We start from the raw sequence: 23636 nt of genomic DNA on the forward strand, positions 1-23636 counted from the left end.
CAGAAATCCTTGCTCAGAGCAGAAGGTAAAAATGTGTGGCTTTACAGATCTAAATCACAATGTATAAAAGCTTCCCCCCACCCTCGCTCAGAAGCCCTCCCAGTGCACCCAATGCTGAGCCACTGGGGTGACTGAATAGAAGGGAACCCTTTAAAACGACCCCAGCTGTGGATTTATGGGCAACAAAAAAGTTACGAATCACTAGGGCCATCCTAGGAGACAAACTTGAAGTCTTCCTGGGCAGATGTCGTAGGTCGGGTTCCCCCAGAAGCAGACCCTGAGCAAGTGATTTTTTTTTAAAAGTGCTCCCCGGGAAATCAATAAATGGGAGGGGGAAACAGATATGGAAGAGGAGCATGAGAATGTCTGGAGACGTCCCAGACTCGGCCTCGTTGCACAGGGGATTCTGGGGTGTAAATCACTGCAGTTTGTCCTGCTTTTTAAGCACGAGCGGCTGGCTGTCCTGAGAGCACGCAGATCCCGGGCTTCTGGCTCTGCCCGCCGGCCGGGCGGCTCTGCTTTGTAGAGGTGCTAGTCTTGAGCAGTAACTAGGGCAGAAGCTGGGAGACGGGCGCACAGAGCTGCCAAGAAGGCCCCAGCAGGCACCGACCCATCGGTCACAGCAAGAGGTGACAGATTTTTCAGTTAATTCGGAAACCATAAAATAATAATAATAATAATAATAATAATAATAATAATAATAATAATAATTCGGAAACCATCTCAACTCTGTACCCTGAACACACACACACCATGGCTGGGGTTCCCAACTGTCAGCCAAGAAATGGCACCCTCTGGGCTAGAGTGATTCATCTGTGATTACATGTTTATGTGCACACGGCGCCCAGCTCACACCACTGGATAAGGTGCACCCGGCACCGCCTCGCCACTGTCTGTCTACACCAGGGGATGAGTCCTACGACTTGGCTCAGCTCCCAGAGAAGCATTAGTCCTTCCAGGCCTCTAGGGCATGCCTTGGGGAAGCGTTCGCTGAGACCTTCTCAGCATCTCTTGAAGGCTGGCCAAGCAGCTGTCCTCCGTCCCCCTGATCCCGAGGAGCTGAGCTCCGCTGCAGGAATGACTGTTCATCGCCGCCCGGCAGGAGGGGTGGCCCTGCCAGCCACAGACACCGCGGGCATGGAGCGGCAGCAGAGGATGCTCCACCTGGCGGGCATGGCAGGCGGGGGACGCTCCAGAGGCTGCCTCGGAACACGGGAGGGCGGATGGGGAGGAGACGGGAGGGAAGGCAGCGGCGACAAGGGATGTGGCGAGAAGACGTCAGCTGTTCTCCTTTCACCGCCAGCTTCCAGGACTGGGCGCTGCTTTGGCCGCACTGGCCTCCGGGGGTGCGCCCGGGGAGCCCCCACCCCTCACCCAGCTCTCACCCCAATATCATTCTCTCCCTCCTCCTCCAGCTCCTCCGAGCCCAGGTCCGACATGGCCTCGCCCGGGTCTGGTCCTCGCCGCCACCAGCGCGTCTCTGTAGGTCCCCGCCGCCTGCACCGCCGCGTCCGCCGTCGCCATGGAGACGCGGCCTGCCCCGCCCCCTCCGCCGGCGCGGGGCGGAGCCACTGGCCGCGTCCGGGTGCTGCCATAGCAACAGGAGGGGCTCCACCAATCGCTGCTCGGGAAGAGGGAGGGGGCGGGACTCGGGAATGGAGAGGGGGCGTGGCCTGGAGCGGGAGCCACTGGCCGCGTCCGGGTGCTGTCATAGCAACGGGAGGGGCTCCACCAATCGCCGCCCGGGGAGAGGGAGGGGGCGGGGCTCGGGCCGGACTTGGTACCCACCAGCTCTCTGACCTGGACACCCTGGGCTGGCCGGGATCCCGCCGTCGGCTGCTGGATGATGCTGTAACGAGGAGGCACCTTTGGGTCAGGGCCGTGAAGAGGGGGTGCACAGAAGACGCACAGAGGCCAGCTCTGGACAGGGCCTCCCCTCTGCCCGCCGCTGAGTGCTGCCCCTCTCGACCCCTCCCTTGGCCTCTTGGGTCCCTCCGCGGGCCCTGCCCTCTCCTCCTCGCCTTTCTGGGCTCTCCTGACCAGTGTGGACAGTCCAGAGAAACGTGTCCGCTGACAGCCTTCCTCTTGTTTATAAACATCCCCTCCTGACGCAGGGAGTCAGCTCTAACCTCTTAGCAGAGGCGCGTCCACACTGATTCGCTTCGGGGTTTGACACCCCTCCTCCACCTCAAACATGATGAGTCCAGTCTCCTCTATGTCTCAAGGAGGAAAGGACTTGAACTCCACGCATCATCCACCTGCTTGTCATCCACCCACCATCCATCCAGCTAGCCATCAGCCCCCACAGCACCTAGAAAAGGGTTTTTCACACAGTAGATGCTCAGCCAAGCCAGTGAGATCCAGTCCATCTGGGCCTTTAGATCCCTGGTGAGATGAAAACATGGTCGAGGTCTTTCTTTTAATGGTACTTAAAAGAATCTCTATTTTGTTTGTGTCAATAAAGACCACTCAAATGAACAAGCAAAGGCCATTTATTCAGAGCTTGCTATAGCCAGGGAGTCAGCTGCCATCACTTGCATTTTGGCAGAGATTCACAGGGGGGCAGAGCTTGCAGTGGAAGAGAGGGGAGGCGCCAGGTGTGCCCCACCTGGGGGCTGTTGGCCCAGCTAACTAGAAGTGGGACATGCTAGGTGATTGGCTAGCAGACTGAACCTTCTCTGGTTGGTCTTAAGCTGGAAGTGGAGACCACTCAGCTATTAATCAAGTCCTGGCCAATTGTCATGGGGGTTATTGTTTGCTTCTAGGGCAGTTGTTTGCTCCTAGATCAGACCGACTTCCTACAAGTCTGACTTACAGCACATCAGCTCCCTGGGCGGTTCCTATAGATAATGGGTTGGTTTCTTAGGCTGTGGCTTGTGGGTCAGAGTTCTGTTTTTCTATATGGTTTGGCCATTGTACATTTGTATACCCGATTTCTAATGTGTTTTTGAAAATCACACAAATAACTGTCTTCTCAAATCTACATATTGTTGGTTTTTGAATTTTAAAACCTTGAACAATAACAATAACCCAATCATCTTATTTCTTTAAACGTAATATTTAAGTATTCAAAAAATTGACCTAAATGGGAGGGAAACGGGTCTTAAAGCCATCATTGTTCAATAAAAACATTACTCTCCTAGAGCCAGAATGCCTAAGTTCTAATTCTGGGCCCCATGGGTTTGGTGACCTCTGGCAATTCATCTGCCCTCTGAGCTTCGGATTCCTATTTTGTTTTTTGTTTGTTTTTGGTTTTTGGGGTTTTTTTCGGATTCCTATTTTGTAAATTGGGGAGAATAAGCTCTTCTGATCTCAAAGAGCTGCCATAGGAATCAAAGATAATATTTTATCAATGCATTATTATGATAGCTACCTAATATTAACAATAAAAACATTACAAAGAAATCACGTATCATTAATAGAAAGTTCCTCCCATACCCATCCCAAGGTATGTTGTTTTTTGTTGCCCTGGAGGTAAGGGGAGGAGTAGCGAGGAAATAAGAGTTTGATCTTGCCAACCACCTTACAGATGCCAAACCCATGAGAGGAAGCCCCCCAGATCTTCCTGAGCACTCATACTCTGCAACCTTTCCCTTGGAAACAATGACGTAGTGGATGGTAATGATCTTAACCAAATCTCAGGCCCAAATCTTAGGCATCACTTACAAAAAAAGGAAAGAAAGAAAGAAAGAAAGAAAGAAAGAAAGAAAGGAAGGAAGGAAGGAAGGAAGGAAGGAAGGAAGAAAGAAAGAAAGAAAGAAAGAAAGAAAGAAAGAAAGAAAGAAAGAGAAGAAAGGGAAGAAAGAGAGAAAGAAAGAAAGAAAGAAAGAAAGAAAGAAAGAAAGAAAATACAAGCAAATTAACATCCAAAAACCTACAACTAGCATTATTCGTTAGATGCAAAGAAAAAAAGATCGTAAGTAACAAAACTTAACAGTTTTTCTTGTGGGGAAGAGTGAGGTCTTTGGGACACGGGTGATCATGATCTTCCTTATACTTCTTTATAAATGTCGTCACATTCACTACAACTGAACATGTCTTTATAATAAAATGTCAAAAATATTTTAGAGATCAGAAATCTGGAACAGTGATGATAATTCAAGTATGTCTTAGCTTTTTTTTTTTTTTTTTTTTTTTTTTGCACGTGAGAAGGATTTGGTCTATCAATGACAGTAACTAAGGTTTGCTAAGTTCTGACTGTGTGCTGCAGTGTTTTAAGAGCTTCATATGGATCGTGTTGTTGCATCCCATCACCCCCCCCCCACACACACACACACACACACTGTACAGCTAAGGGAGGGAAGCCCCAGGGGGGTGAAGTCATTGCTCAGGTTCATAGAATCTGCGGGGTCACAGCCATTGCTGTTCCTCGTGACACCCCCCTGCCTTCCAAATCTCTGACTCCAAGGAGCAGCTGCGGTGTCCAGGGGGTGGCCTTAAAAGCACCTACCAAGCAGAGAACCACTGGCTCAGTGAGCTCTATTTTTTTTTTCTTTTTTAAGATTTTACTTATTCATGAGAGACGCAGAGAGAGAGAGACAGAGACACAGGCAGGGGGGAGGCAGGCTCCCTGCAGGGAGCCCGATGGGGGACCGCATCCCAGGACCCCGGGCCACGTCCTGGGCCGAGGGCAGGCGCTCCACCGCTGAGCCCCCGGCGCACCCTCGAGCTCTAGGCGTGGACCCCACGCTAGCGGGCGGCCGGGTGCCCGGCCCCTCCGAGCCCTACCTGACCGATGCCCCACGCAGGCTGCTCTCCCCTCCCATCTCCACTGTCCAGATAAGGCAAGAACGGGGACAACGGGCGGCCCCGTCCCTCGCAGCAGCACAGACCTGCCCCGAACCCCTCCCCGCAGGACAGCTCAGGGCAGGCGCTCCCGGCCACGGCCGGTCCCAGGAGGGCTGCACCGGACGCACCTGGGCCCTCCCTCCCGGGAGACCCGAGCGCCGGGGGCACAGCCGCCTCTCATACTCCGAAGGCTTCCTCCTCCTCTCCTCGGAGGCGAGGGGCCAAGCGAGGGCGCCCTCCCCACGACCAGAAAGGCTTTTCTTCCCCGCAAAGAGGGAGGAAATCCTCTTCACCCCCGAAGGACCTCTAGAGGGACATGCTGCCCATCATCCACCTGCAAGGTCTCCCATCATGCCCAGCGAGCCCTCCCATCATGCCCAGCGAGCCCTTCCCATCACCCCCAGCGAGCTCTCCCATCACGCCCAGCGAGCCCTCCCATCACCCCCAGCGAGCTCTCCCATCACCCCCAGCGAGCCCTCCCATCACCCCCAGCGAGCCCTCCCATCACCCCCAGCGAGCCAGCCCATCACTCCCAGCGAGCCCTCCCATCACCCCCAGCGAGCCCTCCCATCACCCCCAGCGAGCCCTCCCATCATCCACCAGCGAGCCCTCCCATCATCCACCAGCGAGCCCTTCCCATCACCCCCAGCGAGCCCTCCCATCATCCACCAGCGAGCCCTCCCATCACCCCCAGCGAGCCCTCCCATCACCCCCAGCGAGCCAGCCCATCACTCCCAGAGAGCCCTCCCATGACCCCCAGGGAGCCCTCCCACCACCCCCAGCGGGCCCTTCCCATCACGCCCAGCGGCCCTTCCCATCCGCCCCCAGTGCACGCCTGCGCAGAGGCAGCCCTCGGAGAAGGCGGGAGCGCCGAGGCGGCGGGGCGTCGCGTGAGTGCGGGCGGGGCCTACGGTTCCGCCGGTTCGTGTCCCCAGAAAGAACTTATCGTCGCGCCTTCCCGGAGTGTGAGTGACGGAGACCCGCCGCCCTCCTGCGAGGAGGCTGAGTGGAGGGAGCCCGGGCCGGGCTGGCCAGGCCGCTGAGCGCCCCCTGCGGCTCGGGAAGGCGGGGGGGTGGGGGGGGGCGGTGCGGGCCTGCCCCCACTGCACCCCTCCCTGACCGCCTGCCGCAGGGGGCTGGGGGGCGGCAGTTGCCATGGCGACCGGCGGCGTCCGAGCCTGTCCCTGGGGAGCCCCGGAGAGGGCGCCCGGGCCTGATCTGCCTCGTTGGGGCGGCGGCGACGGCTCGGCTCAGCAGCGGGTGAGGGACGCGAGCGCCGGCGCCGCCGCACGTGCAGGGGGCCGAGCAGGTGGACGTTTCGAAGCAGCACTGCGGCCTCCTCGGGTGGAGCTGTGACGGCGGCGGGCGCTGCGGGCCGGGCGGGCTGGCCTCCGGGCGGCTTTCCTCCCCCGAATCCGCGGGCGCGTGTCTACGGTGGAGGGAGAGTGGCCGCCCTCGGCGGGGCCCGCACCCCCGTGCACCTTCCGCCAGGCCTCGGGGGCGCTGTGGACTCAGGGATCCTCCGCCCCTTCAGTCGCCGGGTCTTCCTGAAGGCGCCCCGGCTGCAGACGTGCTTCGGCCAGGCGGCCGCTTGTGAGCGTCGGTGTCGTGAAGACTCGGGCTCGTCGGCGCCACGGACGCGGGCGGGCAGCCTGCGCGGGACCAGTGTGAAGCTGCGCCTCCCGCGTTCGAGGCGGCCAACACAGGAAGCCGCCGGCGCGCAGACGCCCATCCTGCGGTGGACAGGAGGTGCACGGGGGAGGGCACGGGAGGTGCACGCGAGGTGCACGCTAGGTGCACGGGAGTGGACGCGAGGTGCACGGCAGGTGGACGCGAGGTGCACGGCAGGTGGACGCGAGGTGCATGGGCGGAGGACTCGAGGTGGATGGGAGTTGGACGCGAAGTGCACGGGAGGTGGACGCGAGGTGCATGCGAGGTACACAGGAGGTGGACACGAGGTGCACGGGAGGTGGATGCGAGGTGCACAAGAGGTGTATGTCAGGTGCACGCGAGGTGCACGGGAGGTGGACGCGAGGTGCATGCAAGGTGGACGCGAGGTGCACGGGAGGTGGACGCGAGGTGCACGGGAGGTGGACGCGAGGTGCACAGGAGGTGGAAGTGAGGTGGATGCGAGGTGCATGCAAGGTGCACGGGAGGTGGACGTGAGGTACACAGGAGGTGGATGCGAGGTGCACACGAGGTGCACGGGACGTGGACGCAAGGTGCACGGGAGGTGGATGCGAGGTGCACACGAGGTGCACAGGAGGCAGACGCAAGGTGCACGGGAGGTGGACGCGAGGTGCACGCGAGGCGGACGCGAGGTGCATGTGAGGTGGATGCGAGGTGCATGCGAGGTGGACGTGAGATGGACGCGAGGTACACGGGAGGTGGACGCAAGGTGCACGCGAGGTGGACGGGAGGTGCATGCGAGGTGCACGGGAGGTGGACGCGAGGTACACAGGAGGCGGACGCGAGGTGCAGGCAAAGCGCACGGGAGGCTGAACGCGAGGTGCACGGCAGGCGAACGCAAGGTGCACGGCAGGTGGACGCGAAGTGCATGCGAGGTGCACGTGAGGTGCATGGGAGGACACCACCAGTCCTCGTCCGCTCCGGTCATGAAACCATCCAGTACTACGACACAACCAGCCAGGCGGGGAGGCCAGTGGCAGTCGGCCGCGCGGGGACCGGTGCCTGGGAATCCGGCTGCTCCGTTTGATGTTGGCCCGCAGCCCGGCAGCTCAAGGGAAGAGCCTGCAGCCTCTCCCGGCACTGCACAGAGGAAGCGTCCGGTCAACACACGCTGCTCACATTGCACACCACGGATCGCTTTGCCGCAGCACAGTGATTTTAGGCGATGCTTGGGAAAGACAAAAGAGTAGAGCGTGTCCATTTTGTAATTCCTTTTTCATCTGCTTTAGGGTCTTCCTTTCTTTTTTTTTTTTTTTTTTTTTTTCGAGTATTTAAAAATGATGTTTTATTTTATTTTATTTTATTTTTTTTATTGGTGTTCAATTTACTAACATACAGAATAACACCCAGTGCCCGTCACCCATTCACTCCCACCCCCCGCCCTCCTCCCCTTCTACCACCCCTAGTTCGTTTCCCAGAGTTAGCAGTCTTTACGTTCTGTCTCCCTTTCTGATATTTCCCACACATTTCTTCTCCCTTCCCTTATTTTCCCTTTCACTATTATTTATATTCCCCAAATGAATGAGAACATTCCTTTCTTTATTCTTAAGTCAGATTGGATTTTCCGAAGGTTCTGTGAATACACGGGTTAAGTAGTTGTCACTGAGCGTGTGCTGAACCCCTGGGTTGTATACTAGGGACTCTGAGGAAATGAGAAAAATTTACAAACCCGTTTGGGACAAAGTCAGCATTAGTCCACGCTATTAAAAAATGTATCTAAATCCTGATCCCCTGTGGCTCTCTTGGTCCCTTACTCTAGATGGGACGTCGTTCTTCCCTACTAGTGGGGATGTGAGGCTGGATCTCCTGCTGGTACAGAAGACCTTGCAGGGTCAGTGGTGGTGGAGGGAGATGCCTCCCAAGCGGTACAAGGGCCTGCACCTTCCAGCACCTGAGGACGCATCAGGTTCTCTGAGGCAGCTGCAGGGCAGGAGCCTGCCAGCCGAGTGACGTTTCCCAGGGTAGGGCTCGCCCTGTGCACCTTACAGGAAGGTCATGAGGATCAAATGAGTTCACGAGAATGAAATGCTCTGGAAAGGCCACATGCTGTAGAAATGGAACATGTACACTTACCTCGGGGTTTTAAATCCTTGACCCCATAGCGCTGGATCTGCACAGAATGCATGTTTCCCTGTGTCTGTGACGCAGCAGAGACCCGCGATGAACACCCGTGAGCCCGCTCCCCGAAACCAAGAAGCGAATGAAGGGATGACCAGCATCACTGGGCACACCTGAGTGCAAAGAGCTCTGTCCCCACCTCACATCCACTGTGCAGCACTCAGCCTCATGGGGGTGGAGGGTTACTGGGCCAGCAGGAGAAGCAGGGAGACTAAATGTGTGCTTCTCCGTGTTGCCACCTAGGATGGCCGGCCCCCGCCGCTCTCCAGCCAAGTGATTGATGCCCCCAATCCCTCGCCTGCTGTAAGTTGTTTTTCTTGTCTAATTCGATGGGCAAACAGCATCTCGTGGTGCCTTTACTTTGTATTTCCTGGATCGTTTGTGAGGATGAGCACTTTTCCCCACGGCTTATTCTTCCCCTACATTAACTGTATATAATTACTTAGATCGTTTTTCCTCAGGACACTGTCCTAGCTCAGCGAATGCCATTGTCTTTCTGAAACGCGACTCTCAGTTTCTCTACCTGGTGCGCAGTTCTCCTTGCACACCTCACCCGATGTAACCCCCTAGGGGGACGCTTTCCTATGTGCTTCGAGCCCCTGGTACGTCCCCTTCCCTCTGCTTCTGCTGCACTCCTGGCGTACTTGTGACTTGTGCTTCCGTGTCCCCACGTGCCCCAGGGCCTTGGCCCCGCGGCCCAGCACAGAGCCTGACCCCAAGTTAAGGCTCAGGTTAGTAAACAGTACTAAGTGCTTTTGGCAAAATTGGTAAAACGCAGTGAAGTATAAAGAAGAAGGTGAAGAACACCCGTAACCTCATCTCCTGGGAGGGCTGCTATCGGTGTTCAGACATGAATCCTTTCAGGCCTTCTATTTTTTTTAAAGATTTTTTATTTATTCATGAGAGACACAGGCAGAGGGAGAAGCAGGCTCCCTGCAGGGAGCGGGATGTGGGACTCGATCCCAGGACTCCAGGATTACACCCTGGGCTGAAGGCAGACGCTCAACCACTGGGCCACCCGAGCGTCCCCCTTCCAGGCCATCTAAATGCATACGTGCTTGTATTTAACTGGAATGGTTTCGTCTATCGCTTGCCGTTAGGAGGTACTGTCACACGGTGGACACGCCAGAACTTCTTCAGAAGTGTTTAAAGGGGGGGGAGAGGTTAAATGATCGAACTGTATTTCATCTTGAGAATATGTCAGAACTATTTTGATTCAATCCAGTTTGATGAACAAATGGAAGTGTTTAATGCAGACTTGAAGGATGTAGGGAGCGTCGTTTAAGGAGATTGTGCTCCTTTACGTTATTAAGAGGATACCATTTCAGGGTCTTCTCTGGGTACGTCATTCACCCCTACTGTTCGATGGCCACAGAAGCACTTCCTCAGCTCTAGGTGCCTGCCGCTCCTCTCCTTATGGCTCTGGTACCCCGGGATGTGTGTGTCTGTCTCTCCTCCCCCGACCTGGTTTTTAATGACCGGCTGCCAGGGCAAACCTCCAAGCAGTTGGGGACCAAATAGAGTAGTCGGGAGAGCTGCAGGAATCCTTCCTCCTCCACAAGGAACAGAGCCCGGAAGGTTTTAAGCGGGGCTGGTGGTTGAAGGCTTCCCAGGACTGGCGTCCACACCATCCAAACACTGAAACTTGGCACTCAGAACCAGGCTGGCACCCACTTTGGGCCACACTGGGCCCAGGGCTGCCACCTCCGGGCATGGCGACCACCCACGAGCTCAGTGCGATTTGTTTCTGGCACTGGGTGCAGAGTCTCGGTGTAGGGACCCTAAAAGGTTCCCCATTGAAGAAGAATAGAAAGGTAAAAATCCACGTTTACTGAGCAAGGTCAGTTAGGTGAAGATAGCTCCATCTCACCAGTGCGTTCCTTTGACTAGTTTCTTAGTACGTTTGAAGTATTGTTTGATTCTCAGAAGTTACAATACCTCCAAAATACGTGATGTTTTTTCTAAAAGAGTTTTTAGATTGTTTAAGTTGAAACCAGAGAACTTGTAACATGTTTAAGGCTTTGGGGCGGGGGGAGTTTTGTGGCTGGAAGCTCTCTGTGGTTTCGTACCAACTAGATGGACGGTGAGCTCCCTGAGGATGGCACCCGGCCGGGTTCTGTTGGTAACACGGTCGGTGTCTTACGGAGCCAAGTGCTCAGCGACACTACGTTAGAGGAGACGCTGAGGCATAAAGAGGTTCAGGAGCATTCCAGGGTGACATACTGAGAAAGTGCTGCAAGGACCTCAGGCAGCACCCTTGTGGGGAGACTGTGGGCACAGGCAGCCAAGCCACTTGGGTCCCCTCTCCTGACCTGGTAGCACCTGTCCCCTCGCAGACGCTCCTGAGTTTGCCAGCAGGAGGGGGGCAGTGATGTGATCCATAGGAACTTTGTAGGCACATTTGGGTTTAAAACCTGTTAGCTTTATGCCATTTAACCAAACCTTAACAGGATTTATATTAAGGGTAAGGGCGGGAAATCAAACTCCATTTTTATTTTTTGAAAGGTGTTTTATTTTTTAAGACATTTTATTTATTCATGAAAGACGTGGAGAGAGAGGCAGAGACACAGGCAGAGGGAGAAGCAGGCTCCATGCAGAAAGCCTGATGTGGGACTCGATCCCAGGACCCCAGGGTCACGACCTGAGCTGAAGGCAGATGCCCAACCACTGAGCCACCCAGGCGTCCCTCAAGTTCTCTTTTTAGAAGAAAATGACAGACCAACCACCTATGCTGCAGAAAGGGACTCTGTAGTTCCCTTTTACCCTGGTGCCCAGGGCTTGACCACAAGTTATTACACATTCACGTCCACCTGCTGTGCCTTTCGGGGGGGGAGGGGGGTTTGGAGCAGCCACCGCACACCTGGGACCAGGGACTCAGCAGCCAGGGTTTATCAGGTGGCTCCTGTGTGCCAGGCTCGATTCTAGGTGACAAGCATTCACCCCATGGACAAACAGGTAAAAAAATCTCTGCCCTCGCAGAGCCCACATCCCAGCACGTCCCGAATGATGCTTAATGCTCTTATGCTTTCTAAGCTGCGGCATTTCCAGGCTCTGAAGTCCAGACTCGCTGAGCTCCCTCCAGGGAGGCCCTCCCAGGTGTCTGCTCCTCTCCCAGATGCACCCGGCCTCGCCTCCTGGTGCCCTGCAGACACCGGGCTCTCGGACACAAGGTCCTTGCTTTAAACCTTACTTCTCGTTGCAATCCCAGCTCCGAGCATGGGGCTGCTTTTGCACACAGGAGGTTCTTTCTCATGAACAAGCGAACCTTCCAGAAGGTGTCCGAGTTGCCCCTTTCTCAATACCAGGGGGAAGGAGTGACTCCTCCATGCAAATCTGGGTGCAGGGGTTGGGGGCAAAACCTAACCCTTCAGGTTGGGGCCACCCACCTTTGTCCTCTATCGGTGTCACTCGGGCCACAGACACACCCACTCTGTCGCACACACAGATGGACACTGATAGAAATTAATGATCTCATTACTCTCCTCCTGACGGCCAGCAGCACCTGCTGCCCTCCAGGCTGTGTTCCCTGCAGATTCCCTTAAACCCTCTTCATTTTTCTCAAACACCAGAGGTCGGTCCCTCTTCACTTTGAGCAGCTGACCTTACCTTCTGCGCCAAAGGAACGTAGATAAGAACCCTCAGCTCATGCCCACTCACCTACAAAATGACCTGTGTCTACGTATGTCCTTTTCATTGTCCCTTCTCCATCCCGGGGCTCATTTTTCTGGTGTGGACTCCTTGTCTTTCTGCCTCTGGAGGGACGTGTGTCCTTCGAGCTGACAGCCCTCTTTCCCGTGCACACCGACCCTGTCCTCTCTCTGGCGCCTCCCCAGAGAGATGCCTGGTTCCAGGTCTGGGCACATGTGTGAGACGAGCTCAGAACATCCTGTCTCACTGGAAAGCGAGGATGTTAATAAAGCACCAGGTGGAGGCAGAAGGTCTCAGGAACCAATTAGAGGAGGCTCCAGGGTGGTGCGGTCGGTTGAGCGTCTGACTCTTGGTGTCAGATCAGGATCTCAGGGTCGGGAGACTGAGCCCCGCTTCAGACTCTGTGCTCAGCGCAGAGTCTGTTTAGGCTCTGTCTCCCGCTGCCCCTGCCCCCTGCTCTCTCTTTTCCTCAAATAAATAAATCTCTAAAAAGAGAAGAAAAAGAGGCTCTTACCTGCCAGATGGGCAAATGACATTAGTGCATATAACAAAAAAGGCAAAACAACATGAAAGGAAACATAACTTTCAAAAAATGCTAAAAAATCAAGATATTATTTTAGCAAGTGGCAGATGAAGGAATCCCGCCTTCATCCTGCCTTCCCTGCCTGCACCGCACCTCACAGGCAGCTAATTAGTTAGCTAAGTAATTGGTAAGAGGTCTGTCTCTGGAGGTGTGCTACGAATAAATAAGGAGAACTCGCAGAATTAGGACAGCACTTCTGTGACATCGCTTCACAACTTCTGGGATTCTAACTTCCAGTGAAGAATGGACTTCGGCACGAGACCTCTCCATCGCCCCTGCCGTGTCCTCGCTGCCCAAATCTAACTGCGCCTCCAGATCTCACGGCCGAGTTCAGGAAGGGCGGGGTGGGGTGGGGGGAGGAACATGCTAGATCCCATCGTGAAGACGGAGCCAGCACCGCACAGAGTGTGGGAAACCGCAGGACAAATGGCCCGGCCTCTGCAACCACGGGAACAAAGTGGCAGGGGCAGAGAGAGAGGCGCAGGGCAGGTGTCCAGATGGGGAGAGCTGGGGGACACATCAGGGCAATGTGTGTGATCTGCTTGGATCCCCATTTAAAAACAAACCATATAGAGGGCGAGAACATTCGTAGGACAGTCGGGGAGGCCGAGAGCAGAGGCTGGGTATTTGATGCTCTTCCAGGATTATTCATGTTGGGGCGAGCCGTGATGATTGGGTTGTGGTGATGTTTAAAACCACGTCTTTTAGAGATACATTCCGAAAATTTACAGACAAAATAACGTTCGCGATTCCTGGGGCAGGAAGGGGGTCGAACGGAGGAAACGTGCTTGGCCACATACTGGTAGTTGACGAGATTGAGTGACGGGTACCTGGGGCTCCGTCCTAGTGTTCTCTCAACTTCTGCACCTGCTTGAAAATGCCCAGACGTTTAAGGCCTGCTTCCTGCTCCCCAGCTTTGTGCCCCCCTTCTGCCCTCCTCAGGCTCAGCCAACCTTCCTGAAAGGCTCGTCTGTTCATGCTGCCTCCTCTTCCTCCCTACTCAGTCCTCCCCCACAGCGGCCTGCCTGCCCCCATGGAAGCTTCAGTCCCCCCTTTCTAGGCAAAGCCTGTGAACCCTGACTGCTGTGCAGCCTGACTCTGCGGCCCCTTCCATCCCCTCCTGGAAACCGCCCTCCTTGGGCCCTTGGACATGGCCCTGTTCCGGCCTCTCCCACTACTCTGTCTGCGGCTTCCAGCCTCTCCTCCCTCTGCCCGGCCCCTAAGTGCGGGCACCCCTGGCTTCAGTGTCCGCCTCCTGCCTGGGCCAGCTTCTCCTCCCTGCGTCCATGGCTGTCCATACCCTGCTGCCTCCCTCACCAGCCTGGGTTTCTTCCAGAAACTCTAAACCACACCTCCAGCTCCGGTCAGCATCTCCACTGAGAGGTCCCCTGGGAACAAATGCTCCAAAGTGCAAATAAATTCCTCTCCCACCTGCCCCCCCAAGTCTGTATGTTCTGTGTCCCTCTCCATGGAGACTATCATTCCCGTAGCTGCCCAAGCCTGACACCTGGGGGCCAGCCCTGGCTCCTTTTTCTCCTTGCCCCCTTGCTCTGGCCTCCTAGACCTTTCTCCAGCCCGTGCTCCCCGGCGACCATATCCCCGTGGGCCTGGGTAGACACTGCTTCCTAGACCAGCCTCCTGCCTTGCTTCCTGGGCTCTCGTGCATGCCGGCTTCCCTCTGCATGGACCGCGTCCCTTCTCTTGGCCAACCCCTTGTGTGCTCCTGAGATGTCCCCTCCTGTGATCAGCTGGTCTAGATGAGGTGACCCTCCCTGCAGGGCCAGTGCCTGAGAGCAGCCACATCCCTTCCCAGGGCCCCTCCTGTCCAGCCGCAGCCTCAGCTCCTGTGACCCTCCCTACACCCTGCACAGGCCGGTTCCACACCGCCTCCGCCCCACAAATTCTTGTCCTGCTCAGTACCTCAGAACGTGACCTTATTTGGAAATAGGGTGGCCGCAGATGTAATCGAGCCATGAAGCCGAGGTCCTGTTGGAGCAGGGTGTGCCCCAATCCAGTGTGACAGGTGTCCTGGTAGGAGGGGAGACACAGACACGCGGAGACCCAGTGTGATGACACAGGCAGACGGGAGCTGTGCATCTACAAGCCAGGGAGCACCAAGGATTGCCAGCAACACTGGAAGTTGCCCAGTTTGAGGGGCTTTGTCACGGCTGCACCAAGACGTGAATGTGAGCCCCTTCCTCCCGCTCACATGCATCTCATCTTGAGGGGATCGGCCTATTCCTGCTACGTCTTTTGCTCCGTTGAGGCCTCTTGCTGACTCGGGCCTCCTGAGCCTGGCACGGGGCAGGCCCCTGTCGGCAGGCGGTAAACACCTGTTGGCTAAAAACGAACGTGCCTCTGACTTGGTCTGTTCCCTTTACTGAAGTTACATCAGAACAAATTCAAAGCAAGCACAGAAGCTCCGGGTTAGGGTTAGAGCAGAGGCCCCACCAGGCCGGGAGCATTCGGCTGACAGCCCCCGCTGGGCCCCCGTGGGTTCATCCACCGGGAACCCTGGGGTGGGTCTGTGGCAGCCGGAGGACACACCACTTCTGGCCTTGCACACCTCGTCATGATTCTGAAACGCTGGATTTGAAAAGTTCCACTGGATTGGAAGTCATTCTACCCTCACAAGAAACTTCCGTACTATGTGGTAATGAAAGAAAAGGAAGAGCTGTTAGATTCTTCATAATTTCTACTATTGTACAACTTATGATTGTAAAAAAAAAAAATGGCTCTAACATTACCCAGGGCACCTGGGTGGCTCTGTCGGTGGAGCGTCCGACTCTTGATTTCTGCTCAGGTCGTCATCTCGGGGTCATGATCTCAGGGTCGTGAGATCAAGCACCGCTTTGGACTCCTGAGTTCAGCAGGGAATCTGCTTCAGATTTCTTCTCTCCTCCTTTCTCTGCCGTTCCCTGCACTGTCTCTCTCTTTCTCTCAAATACATTAATAATATCTTAAGACATTTTTTTAAAAGTTATCAGTGGCCCAGAGCAAGCGTCTCCGTGGTGACATCTGAGCTGTCCCCTCTGTCCTGAGCCTCCCTGCAGCTGCCTTAATCACCAAACCTGGTATGTTCATTGAAGCAACCACAGGTTCTCGTTTCAAATGTGAACTGTTTTATTTGGAAAGTTTTAAAAAGTGTGGTATTTGCTCTACTACTTTTTTAGTTTTTTTTTTTTTTTTAAAGATTGAATTTATTTATTTGACAGAGAGAGTGCATAAGCAAGGGGAGAGGGAGAAGCAAGCTCCCTGCTAAGCAGGGAGCCCAGTGCAGGACTCGATCCCAGGACCCCAGGATCATGACCTGAGCCAAAAGGCAGACACTTCACTGACTGAGCCAGCCAGTCACCTTAGGTAAACACCTTAGGTGTCTCTTATCATCGTATAGAAGCTTAATACTTTATGAACGATTCATATTTTAATCCTCTTAAAATTAAAAGACTAATATTTTCAACAAATATCATACAGGCCCCCCGGCCCCCTCTGGTTGTCCACAGTGTGCCATACAAACACCATTTCCTCTGAGGCAGCTCATGTACAGGGGCCACTGCCTTCTGAGTCAGGGCAAGACCCTGAGTATCTCTCTCCAGCTAGATTTAGAAATAACTAGTACCAAGTCACTGTGACAAGTCAGGATAAACTGGTTTCTGCGGCACCCAGGAAACGCAGTACGGGCTGCCTGAGAGGACAGAGATATTTGAGCCCAGGAGGAAAGGCTGAGGTGGGGCAGGCAGGGCAGAAACGTCAGTGTGTGAGAAAGCACGCCTCCTGGAAGCCACAGAGCTGCCCTGACGCTTGGGCAGGAAGCCGCAGGAGTGGGGTCAGGCCTTGTCCAGCTACCAAGGGACCAGGTCTTGTTCCTGCGGGCCAGGGGGCATCGGGAAGGGTTTCCATCAGGAAGGACAGGGTCCCAGCTGCTTCAGGAGGGCAGTGAGGCAGCTGTGGAGAGGGTGCCTGAGGGAGAGCTTGGAGGTGGGGTGGGGGGCTGGTGCACACTTTCCGTGAGAGGCCGGGAGCCCTAGTAGAACCTACCTAGTAGGTGGGAGAACCAGAGCAGGGGTGGCTGGGGGAGAGTTGGGAGCCAGACTGGGCTGCTCTGGGGATCACCAAGGACGGAGACTCAGGAAAGGAAGGAACTGGCCCACAGAGACCCAGCCAAAGGGAGAGAGAAGTTGAGAGGCCTGGGGCTGTCTCACTTGGTGGAAGAGGGGGCCCAGCTGGTGTCCTGTGGCTAAACCTTGGGGCCACCTGAGGCTGTCAGGTTTCCTTTCTGCATCGAGAGCACTTCTCAAAAGCCAATGGGGGCGTTCGCATGGCTGTCAGTTAAGTGTCTAACTCTTGATTTTGGCTCATGGTCTCAGTCTCAGGGTTGTGGTAGGGAGCACCGCACAGCATCTGGCTCCCGGTCAGTGGAAGAGTCTGCTTAGAATTCTCTCCCTCCCTCTGCCCACCCCGTCCCCCCTTCCCCCCACCCCTCCACCCCCACGCTTTCTCAAAACAGCAAAAAAACAACAGAGAAGTGGTGCATTCTACACAATTGAGTGAACAGAAAAGGATAGCAGAGTGTTCTAGAAACAGAACAGGGCCCCAGGGGAAACTGTGAGGCCTGGCAGGGGAGGAGGAAACCTCCTGGCTCAAGGGAGATGTGGGGCGGGGCAGGTCGCTGTGCCCAGACCCACTGTCCCTGCAGACCTCTGGGCACTTAGCGCGGGGCCTTGGATTGCTTTTAGCCATAAGCATTGTGTTAACCAGGGGCAGCCGCCTTCCTGGAATTTCATCTGCAAAATGTGTTTTCTGCTTCACTTTGCTCTTCCTGGGAGGTGCTCTTCTGGGAGCTGGGCTCCGGGGCCCAGTTAGGGCGCTGTGGGGGTGCCTGTAGGAATATAATCGGGCCCTTGGTCAGTTGTGGGCCGGAGGTGAGAGCGGGGTAGGGAACAACTGTTCTGGGTGGAATGGAAGGGTCCGTGAGGGCACCTGCGAGGTGCCAGGGGCGCAGGTGACCAGAGTCAGGCTCCTCCAGCCCAAGCGTCTGAGCTGCGCGTCCTGCGCGCACAGGCGTGACTGAGAGGCTCGGCACAGCGACCGCGGGCCCCTTTCACTTCCTCCAGTTCCATGCTTCGGAGCCTGAGGAGGGGCAGCGGCATGAAGGCCCGTAGTCCCAGGAGCCCTCTGCAGCGCGGCCTCCGGGGGGGGGGGGGGGCCTTGGGGAGACCACCCTGGGGCCAAGGGCGCCGGCAGGTGCAAGGACGCGGGCGGAGCGGGGTCGCCCCGGGGCGCGGTGGCGGCGGCGGCGGCGGGAGGCGCCTTGGGGACCCGGGCGCGCCCGGGGGAGGGGGGGGCGGGGCGGCTGGGAGGAGGGGGAGGGGAGGGCCGGGCCGGCGCCCCGCGGGCCGCACAGTGAAAGGGGCGGCCGGGCCGGCGGGGCCTCCGCGCGCCGCCCCAGGAAGTCGCGAGCAGGAAGCGCCCGCGGCGGGTCGGGCGGCAGGTGAGGCGCGGGCGGGCGGGGCGGGCGGGGAGGGCGGCGCGGGGCCGAGCGGGGCCGAGCGCACCCCTGCGCCCCCTGCGCCCCCTGCGCCGCCGGCCTCGGGCTCCGCGGGCTCCTCGGGCTCCTCGGGCTCCTCGGGCTCGGCGCGCACCTGCCGCGGCGGTCCCGGTCCCTGCGCCCCGCCCGCCCGCCCGCCCGCCCGCCGGCCTTTGTGCTGGGCCTGCGCCTCGGCCCGGCCGGCTCGCCTCCCTCCGCGGCTCCGGGGCCGGCGGCGCGGGATCCGGGATCCGGGATCCGGGCGGGCCGAGCGGTCCTGCGGGCCCCTCCCCGCCGGGCTGGGCCGCGGGGGCCGCCGCCGGGACGTGGGCGTGCCGCCGGGGAGGAGCTGCCCGCGGAGCCGCGGGCCGGGCACAGCCGCTCAGCCCCGCCGCCGCCTCCGACCCGCCGGCCCCGGCCCGGCCCCGGCCCGGCCCCGGCCCCGCACCCCGCGGCCCCTCCCGACTAGCGTCTGAGCGCGGCTCGGGTTTGCATGTGCAGCGGAGGGAGGAATCCCGAGGCCGCCCGCCCGGCACCACAAATCCTGGGAAGTTGCCTGAGTTGGTGGCCGGTTGGATTCTGCCCCCGGCTCCTTCCCGGGCCACGACCCCGACCTTGGCGTCTCACGGTGCGTCCGGCCGCCTCTGCAGGTTCTCCGGCGAGCGTCGCCTTTGACCTCGGGCTCGGTGGTGGGGAAGGTGCAGGTCGGGAGGGACGGGCCTTTGGGGTCTAAACCACAGCAAGAGGTGGTGGCCGCTGTCCTTGATCTGACTGTGAAATAGAGCCTTGAAAGGGCAAACCATAGAAAGTATTGTCTCTGGAAAGGAAGCTGTATTCATTCCCGCCCCCCCTTCTCTCTCTTTCCAGAAAAAAAAAAAAAAAAAACTTTGGGGGGGGGACATGCACCTCCCTCCCCATCTTCGCCTTAGAATAAGATCCACTCTGAAAACTTGGTCTTTAAGCAGATTATTTAAAGTCTGCACAGGGCTGCTTAGATGATTTACAGCAGCGCTCCGTTCTGGAAAGGCCCTTACTTGTTCCGTTAGTTTCTTTCGGGCTTTGTCTTGTCTGGGAGACTCAAAGTTGCTCGGGCGGCCGGTCACCCGCGGACCCCCGAGGGCGCGGCTCGGTCATGCGTGTTTCCCTCCGGTCATTCCTTTCTAGTTGCCTGGTTTGGGCTCCTTCAGAAGATGGGTATACGTGCCAGTTAACAGATTTTGACAGAGCTGTCTGGGAGGGTTCTGAGGTCATCGTCCTTAATGGCAGAGTGACACCGGGGGTCTGACTTCTCCCCTGGAGTGAGTTCCAGGGGCGCCTATAAAGAGCAACTGGCAGAAAGAATATGTCTTCTTTCTATGGAATTGGGCTTTATGCCGAACACAGGGTGTCCAGCTAGTGCCCTGCCTCGTTCTCCTGTGCTCTTCAGGAGGGGACAGGCCAGGCCAGAGGAAAAGAGGTGGGAAGGAGGATGGGGCTGAGAGAAGGTGGACCTGAACCCCCTGGGCGAGCCACCTGGCCTCGTTGGGAGGGAGCACCATGCCTCACGGGGGACCTCAGAGGGCCCCCTGGGCTCTGAGCAAGGAGCCTCATTAAATTGAGCCCTTAACATCATACATGTAAAATTTCTGCCTTTCCACAGATGAACTGCACTTACCATGAGAAGTATAGCACTTGCTTTCACCTATTTTACAGGGGAAGAACCAGCATTTATTTAGAAAAAAAATTCAGATTTTCTGAGGAAAAAAGGAAATCCTCTGCTGATTTCCTGTGCCTTCTGGATTTTATTTTAAATTACAGGTTTTATCAGAAATGAGATTTATTGACTGATTCAGATGGCAATAGAATACTCCTCGTCACGCCAGGCCTAGATAAGCAGTGTTTGGACAGAGGGAGAAAGTGGACTCTGACCATCCATTTTCAGACATTATAAAATTTAAATCAGATCCTTTACTCTGAAGTCATTGTCACAAAATCTGTTTCTCAAAGCATATTGAGGCCCAAACGAGAGTCCATTCATTTTGAATGGAATTTTAGTAAAATAGTTTTTAAAGCTAGGTTTTGAACAAAAACATTTTTTTGAAGCATTTGTGGAGATCGGTTTAACACATCTCTTGAGCACTTGCTGGGCGTTAAGTTTGAACCTAAGTCATGGGAATGGGGCAGCCACTTGTAGTCGTGGCTCCTTCTTATGGAGCCTTTTACTGAGCATCTTCCACACACCAGGCCTGGTGCTAAGGGCCTGGGATGAGCTCCTTTCCTCTTCATAAGAACCCTAAAACATAGGTGCTATCATCCCTATTTTTTAGCCAAGCAGGGGAGCAGACAGTTGGTGGTGAACCTGGGATCACACAGCCCGAGGTCAGCTGCGGTGGGTCCGGGGTGAAGGGGGCCGGCAGCAGGCTGGTGGGCTGGAGGAAGCAAAGGTGTAGTTATGGCTGGAGCAGGCACAGCCTCTCCCTTGCCCCCTGAGAGAGATGGAGGGATCAGGGCCGGGGTCCTGGGATTTAAACGCAGCAAGGATTTTTAATTTTTGACTAAAAGCGTGCAGGGAGACCCTTGAAGAAGGTGCAGCGTGTGAAGGGCCCGGGCTCGAAAGAATTTAGCTGGAGCCTTCCCACTGAACTGTTTGCTTTGCTTGCCCGTAACCCCAAGGAAGTTGTTTGAAGACGTTAAATAAATTTCAGCTGCTTAAAACTGAGATTAACGTTTACTCAAAAGTAGCTTTCTTTTTTTTTTTTTAAGATTTTATTTATTTATTAATGAGAGACAGAGAGAGAGGCAGAGACACGGGCAGAGGGAGAAGCAGGCTCCACACAAGGAGCCCAATGTGGGACTTGATCCCGGGTCTCCAGGATCACACCCTGGGCTGAAGGCGGTGCTAAACCACTGAGCCACGTAGGCTGCCCAAAAGTAGCTTTCTTTTAAACCAGTGAATTTTCAGTAAGTGTTAAGACACAACAAGCCATGCCCCTGCACGCACCAGGTCCCGTGTTACCTAACACATCGGTCCAAAAGAGTCCTTGTTGCCAAGCATAGAGGATAGACTGACAACACGCCACGAGGTTGGCTTTGGGACAGGACAGGCCTGCCTGGTGTGCTGGGCATCCTTGACGATCTCAGACCTCCCCCCGCCCCTTCCTTCCTGTCTTGCTCTGCCTTCAGTCCTAACTTCGGAATGGGGTCATTTTCCATGGCCTCTGAGGTGGGCACAGGAGAGGAGACATGGAGAGGCAGACACACAGTCAGGCTCCTTCCCGTCACATTAGGTGCATTTCAATTTGGTTCCAAGACCACGATTAAATGATTGGTTTAATGACCTGCCACCTCATCCAGATGTGTGTGCTTCTCTGCTCGTGCAGCTCGGAGGTGGCCCGGTCGACAGTGGGTGGAATCGAGCAAGTGCAGTTCCCTGGACACACTCTGGTAACTGAGCACAGGACGTGACCACTGCGCACATACTGGCTTCACGTGAATACTGACGTTGGCTCCGCAGAGTATTGCGGTCAAGAGCGAATGGGTTGGTCTGTAGATGCCTCCCAGGTGGAGGTGGACCCTGGGTCTGTATATCCGTCATCAGAACTCCACGTGGAAGTCATTTCTGTGATCTTTGAACAAGCTTCCCGAGGGTAGATGCTCTGCTTCTACTTCGTAGCTCTCGTGCTGGGAATTCGGGTCGTGCTGAAAGTCCAGCTTTGGTCGGGGCTGGCTGACACCCGCACAGGATGTCACTTGAACCGCGCCCTTGTCAGAACACCTGACCTCTCACCCCTCCTTCTCCTCGTAGAGAGCCGAGCCTCTGCCGGAAGGAAGAGGGCAAGCGAGACCCAGCAGGACACCTCGACGCACTTTGTGGTTCGTGTGAGCTGCAGGGGCCAGAGAGAAATACTTGGAGAGCCAGGGTGATAACCTGTCCATGAAGCGTCCTCTCTTCTGACCAGAGCTCCGTGGTCAGTGTGGCGTAAATGGCTCCACTCCCCGCCGGCATTCGCTTCATCATCTCATTCTCCCGGGATCAGTGGTGAGTGCTGGCGCCCTGGTCCTTTGGCCCAGCGCTGTGCGTAGATGTGGGCCGTCAGCATACAGCGCGTGTGCATGTCTGGCCTCCCCGTGTGACCGTCGAATGGCTTATCAGTGGTGGAAACTGACGGGAACGTTGTTAAGTTGTCTTCCTCTTTGGTTCTGGCAGTGACAGATAGTGTTTGGACTTCTTCCTGGTCTCTGGTAGTTTCTGTAATCATCACGGTCTCTACAGAAAAAAACGACCACTGGCTACCGGCACGATCCTAAAATGGCTGTGGAGGAAATAAATATATGAGCACTGAGCCCAGCAAGTGGCTTAGCTGGGGCGGAATGTGCTGAGACAAAATGAAATCTAAACAGGTTAGCGGCAGACCAGAACACAAGCTCTCCTTGCGTGCTCTCACAGCCCTTCCCATAGCAGGTTCTGGAGTCCCACGCTCCTCGAGGAAGAAGAGGGCAAGGGCAGTCTAGAGCCAGGCTCTCCATCCTCTCGCCCCACCCCACAAAGGGTGCTCTTCCCTGCTGGTCTCTACTGGGAAGGAACAAGTTTTCCTCTACCCTCTTATGTGCTTTCCTTGGGGGCATGCAAATTAAACTAGAAAAGACAGATGTGGTCATGTGTGTATGGGAGGTCGCCGAAGAACATGACTCAGAGGGCTTCTATGCCGTCTTAAATAGAGAAGAGGAGGTGGAGAAGGGCGTGTATGGGAAAACAAATGACTTTTGGGAAGGTTAAATGGGCCCTTTGGGGACTGGATGGGAGATCTGATAGTGCTATGGCAGCATCTGGTTGGGGGTGCGGTGGATACTTCTTATGTCCAGTAAGAAGAGACGCCTCCCTTTGTTGCCCCCAGGGAGGGTTTTATGGCACTTGAGCTCTAGGTGGCTGTGCTTTTAGGCAGGTGAGATATTTCTGGAGTTCAAATAGTTTCAAAATAATTCCAACTATTCAAAATAGTTGAACTATTCAAAATCGTTTCTCTGCCATAGTGGCGTCTTCTGGACCCCTTCATCTCTGCCACGACAGCCCACTGTGGCCGTCACACCGTTTCCTGCTTCTCAGGCCCCTGCTGGTTGGTGGGCACCCCCAGGGCCCCAGATGTCACCCCAGACCTCTGCCTCCCTTCCAGAGCAGTTCTCTTGTCACTTCATGTCTACCAGTAACCCGGCCACAAGCTCTAGACACTTACTTTCACCCAGTGGGTGCTTACCTTCACTTTCCTTGTCTGTTTTGTAACTATTTTGTTACAGTTTTCAAACTAA

At 55.8% G+C, this 23636-nt stretch overlaps 3 protein-coding genes across 12 annotated transcripts in view; 2 read left to right on the forward strand and 1 right to left on the reverse strand.

Moving 5' to 3' along the window:
- RSPH1 (radial spoke head component 1) overlaps positions 1–1513 on the reverse strand; it is a 39265-nt gene extending 37752 nt beyond the window's left edge. For all 5 annotated transcript variants that reach the window (XM_077879310.1, XM_077879309.1, XM_077879306.1 and 2 more), the window contains exon 1: positions 1386–1513. In XM_077879310.1, coding sequence (XP_077735436.1) covers positions 1386–1439 — 54 coding nt within the window. In that variant the 5' untranslated portion in view covers positions 1440–1513. The remainder of the gene's footprint in view (positions 1–1385) is intronic.
- Positions 1514–5139: 3626 nt separating this feature from the next.
- On the forward strand, positions 5140–8204 carry LOC144301693 (uncharacterized). Its single transcript, XM_077878735.1, has 5 exons — positions 5140–5459; positions 5617–5753; positions 5921–6079; positions 6139–7709; positions 8007–8204. Exons 1-4 carry the CDS (start codon positions 5140–5142, stop codon positions 7665–7667), a joined length of 2145 nt encoding a protein of 714 aa, XP_077734861.1. The 3' UTR covers positions 7668–7709; positions 8007–8204.
- Positions 5605–23636, forward strand: part of SLC37A1 (solute carrier family 37 member 1) — a 75345-nt gene continuing 57313 nt past the window's right edge. Inside the window, exons 1-2 of one of the 6 annotated variants that reach the window (XM_077879316.1) lie at positions 5605–5678; positions 22138–22371. In XM_077879316.1, the coding sequence (XP_077735442.1) occupies positions 22316–22371 (56 nt within the window). In that variant the 5' untranslated portion in view covers positions 5605–5678; positions 22138–22315. Of the gene's footprint in view, positions 5754–16586; positions 16684–17870; positions 17981–18200; positions 18318–18838; positions 18982–22137; positions 22372–23636 lie in introns of those variants that run through there. The other 5 variants (XM_077879313.1, XM_077879314.1, XM_077879315.1 and 2 more) reach the window with 5 other exon arrangements.

Source organism: Canis aureus, chromosome 30 (assembly GCF_053574225.1).
Source record: "Canis aureus isolate CA01 chromosome 30, VMU_Caureus_v.1.0, whole genome shotgun sequence".
Classification (NCBI taxonomy): domain Eukaryota; kingdom Metazoa; phylum Chordata; class Mammalia; order Carnivora; family Canidae; genus Canis; species Canis aureus.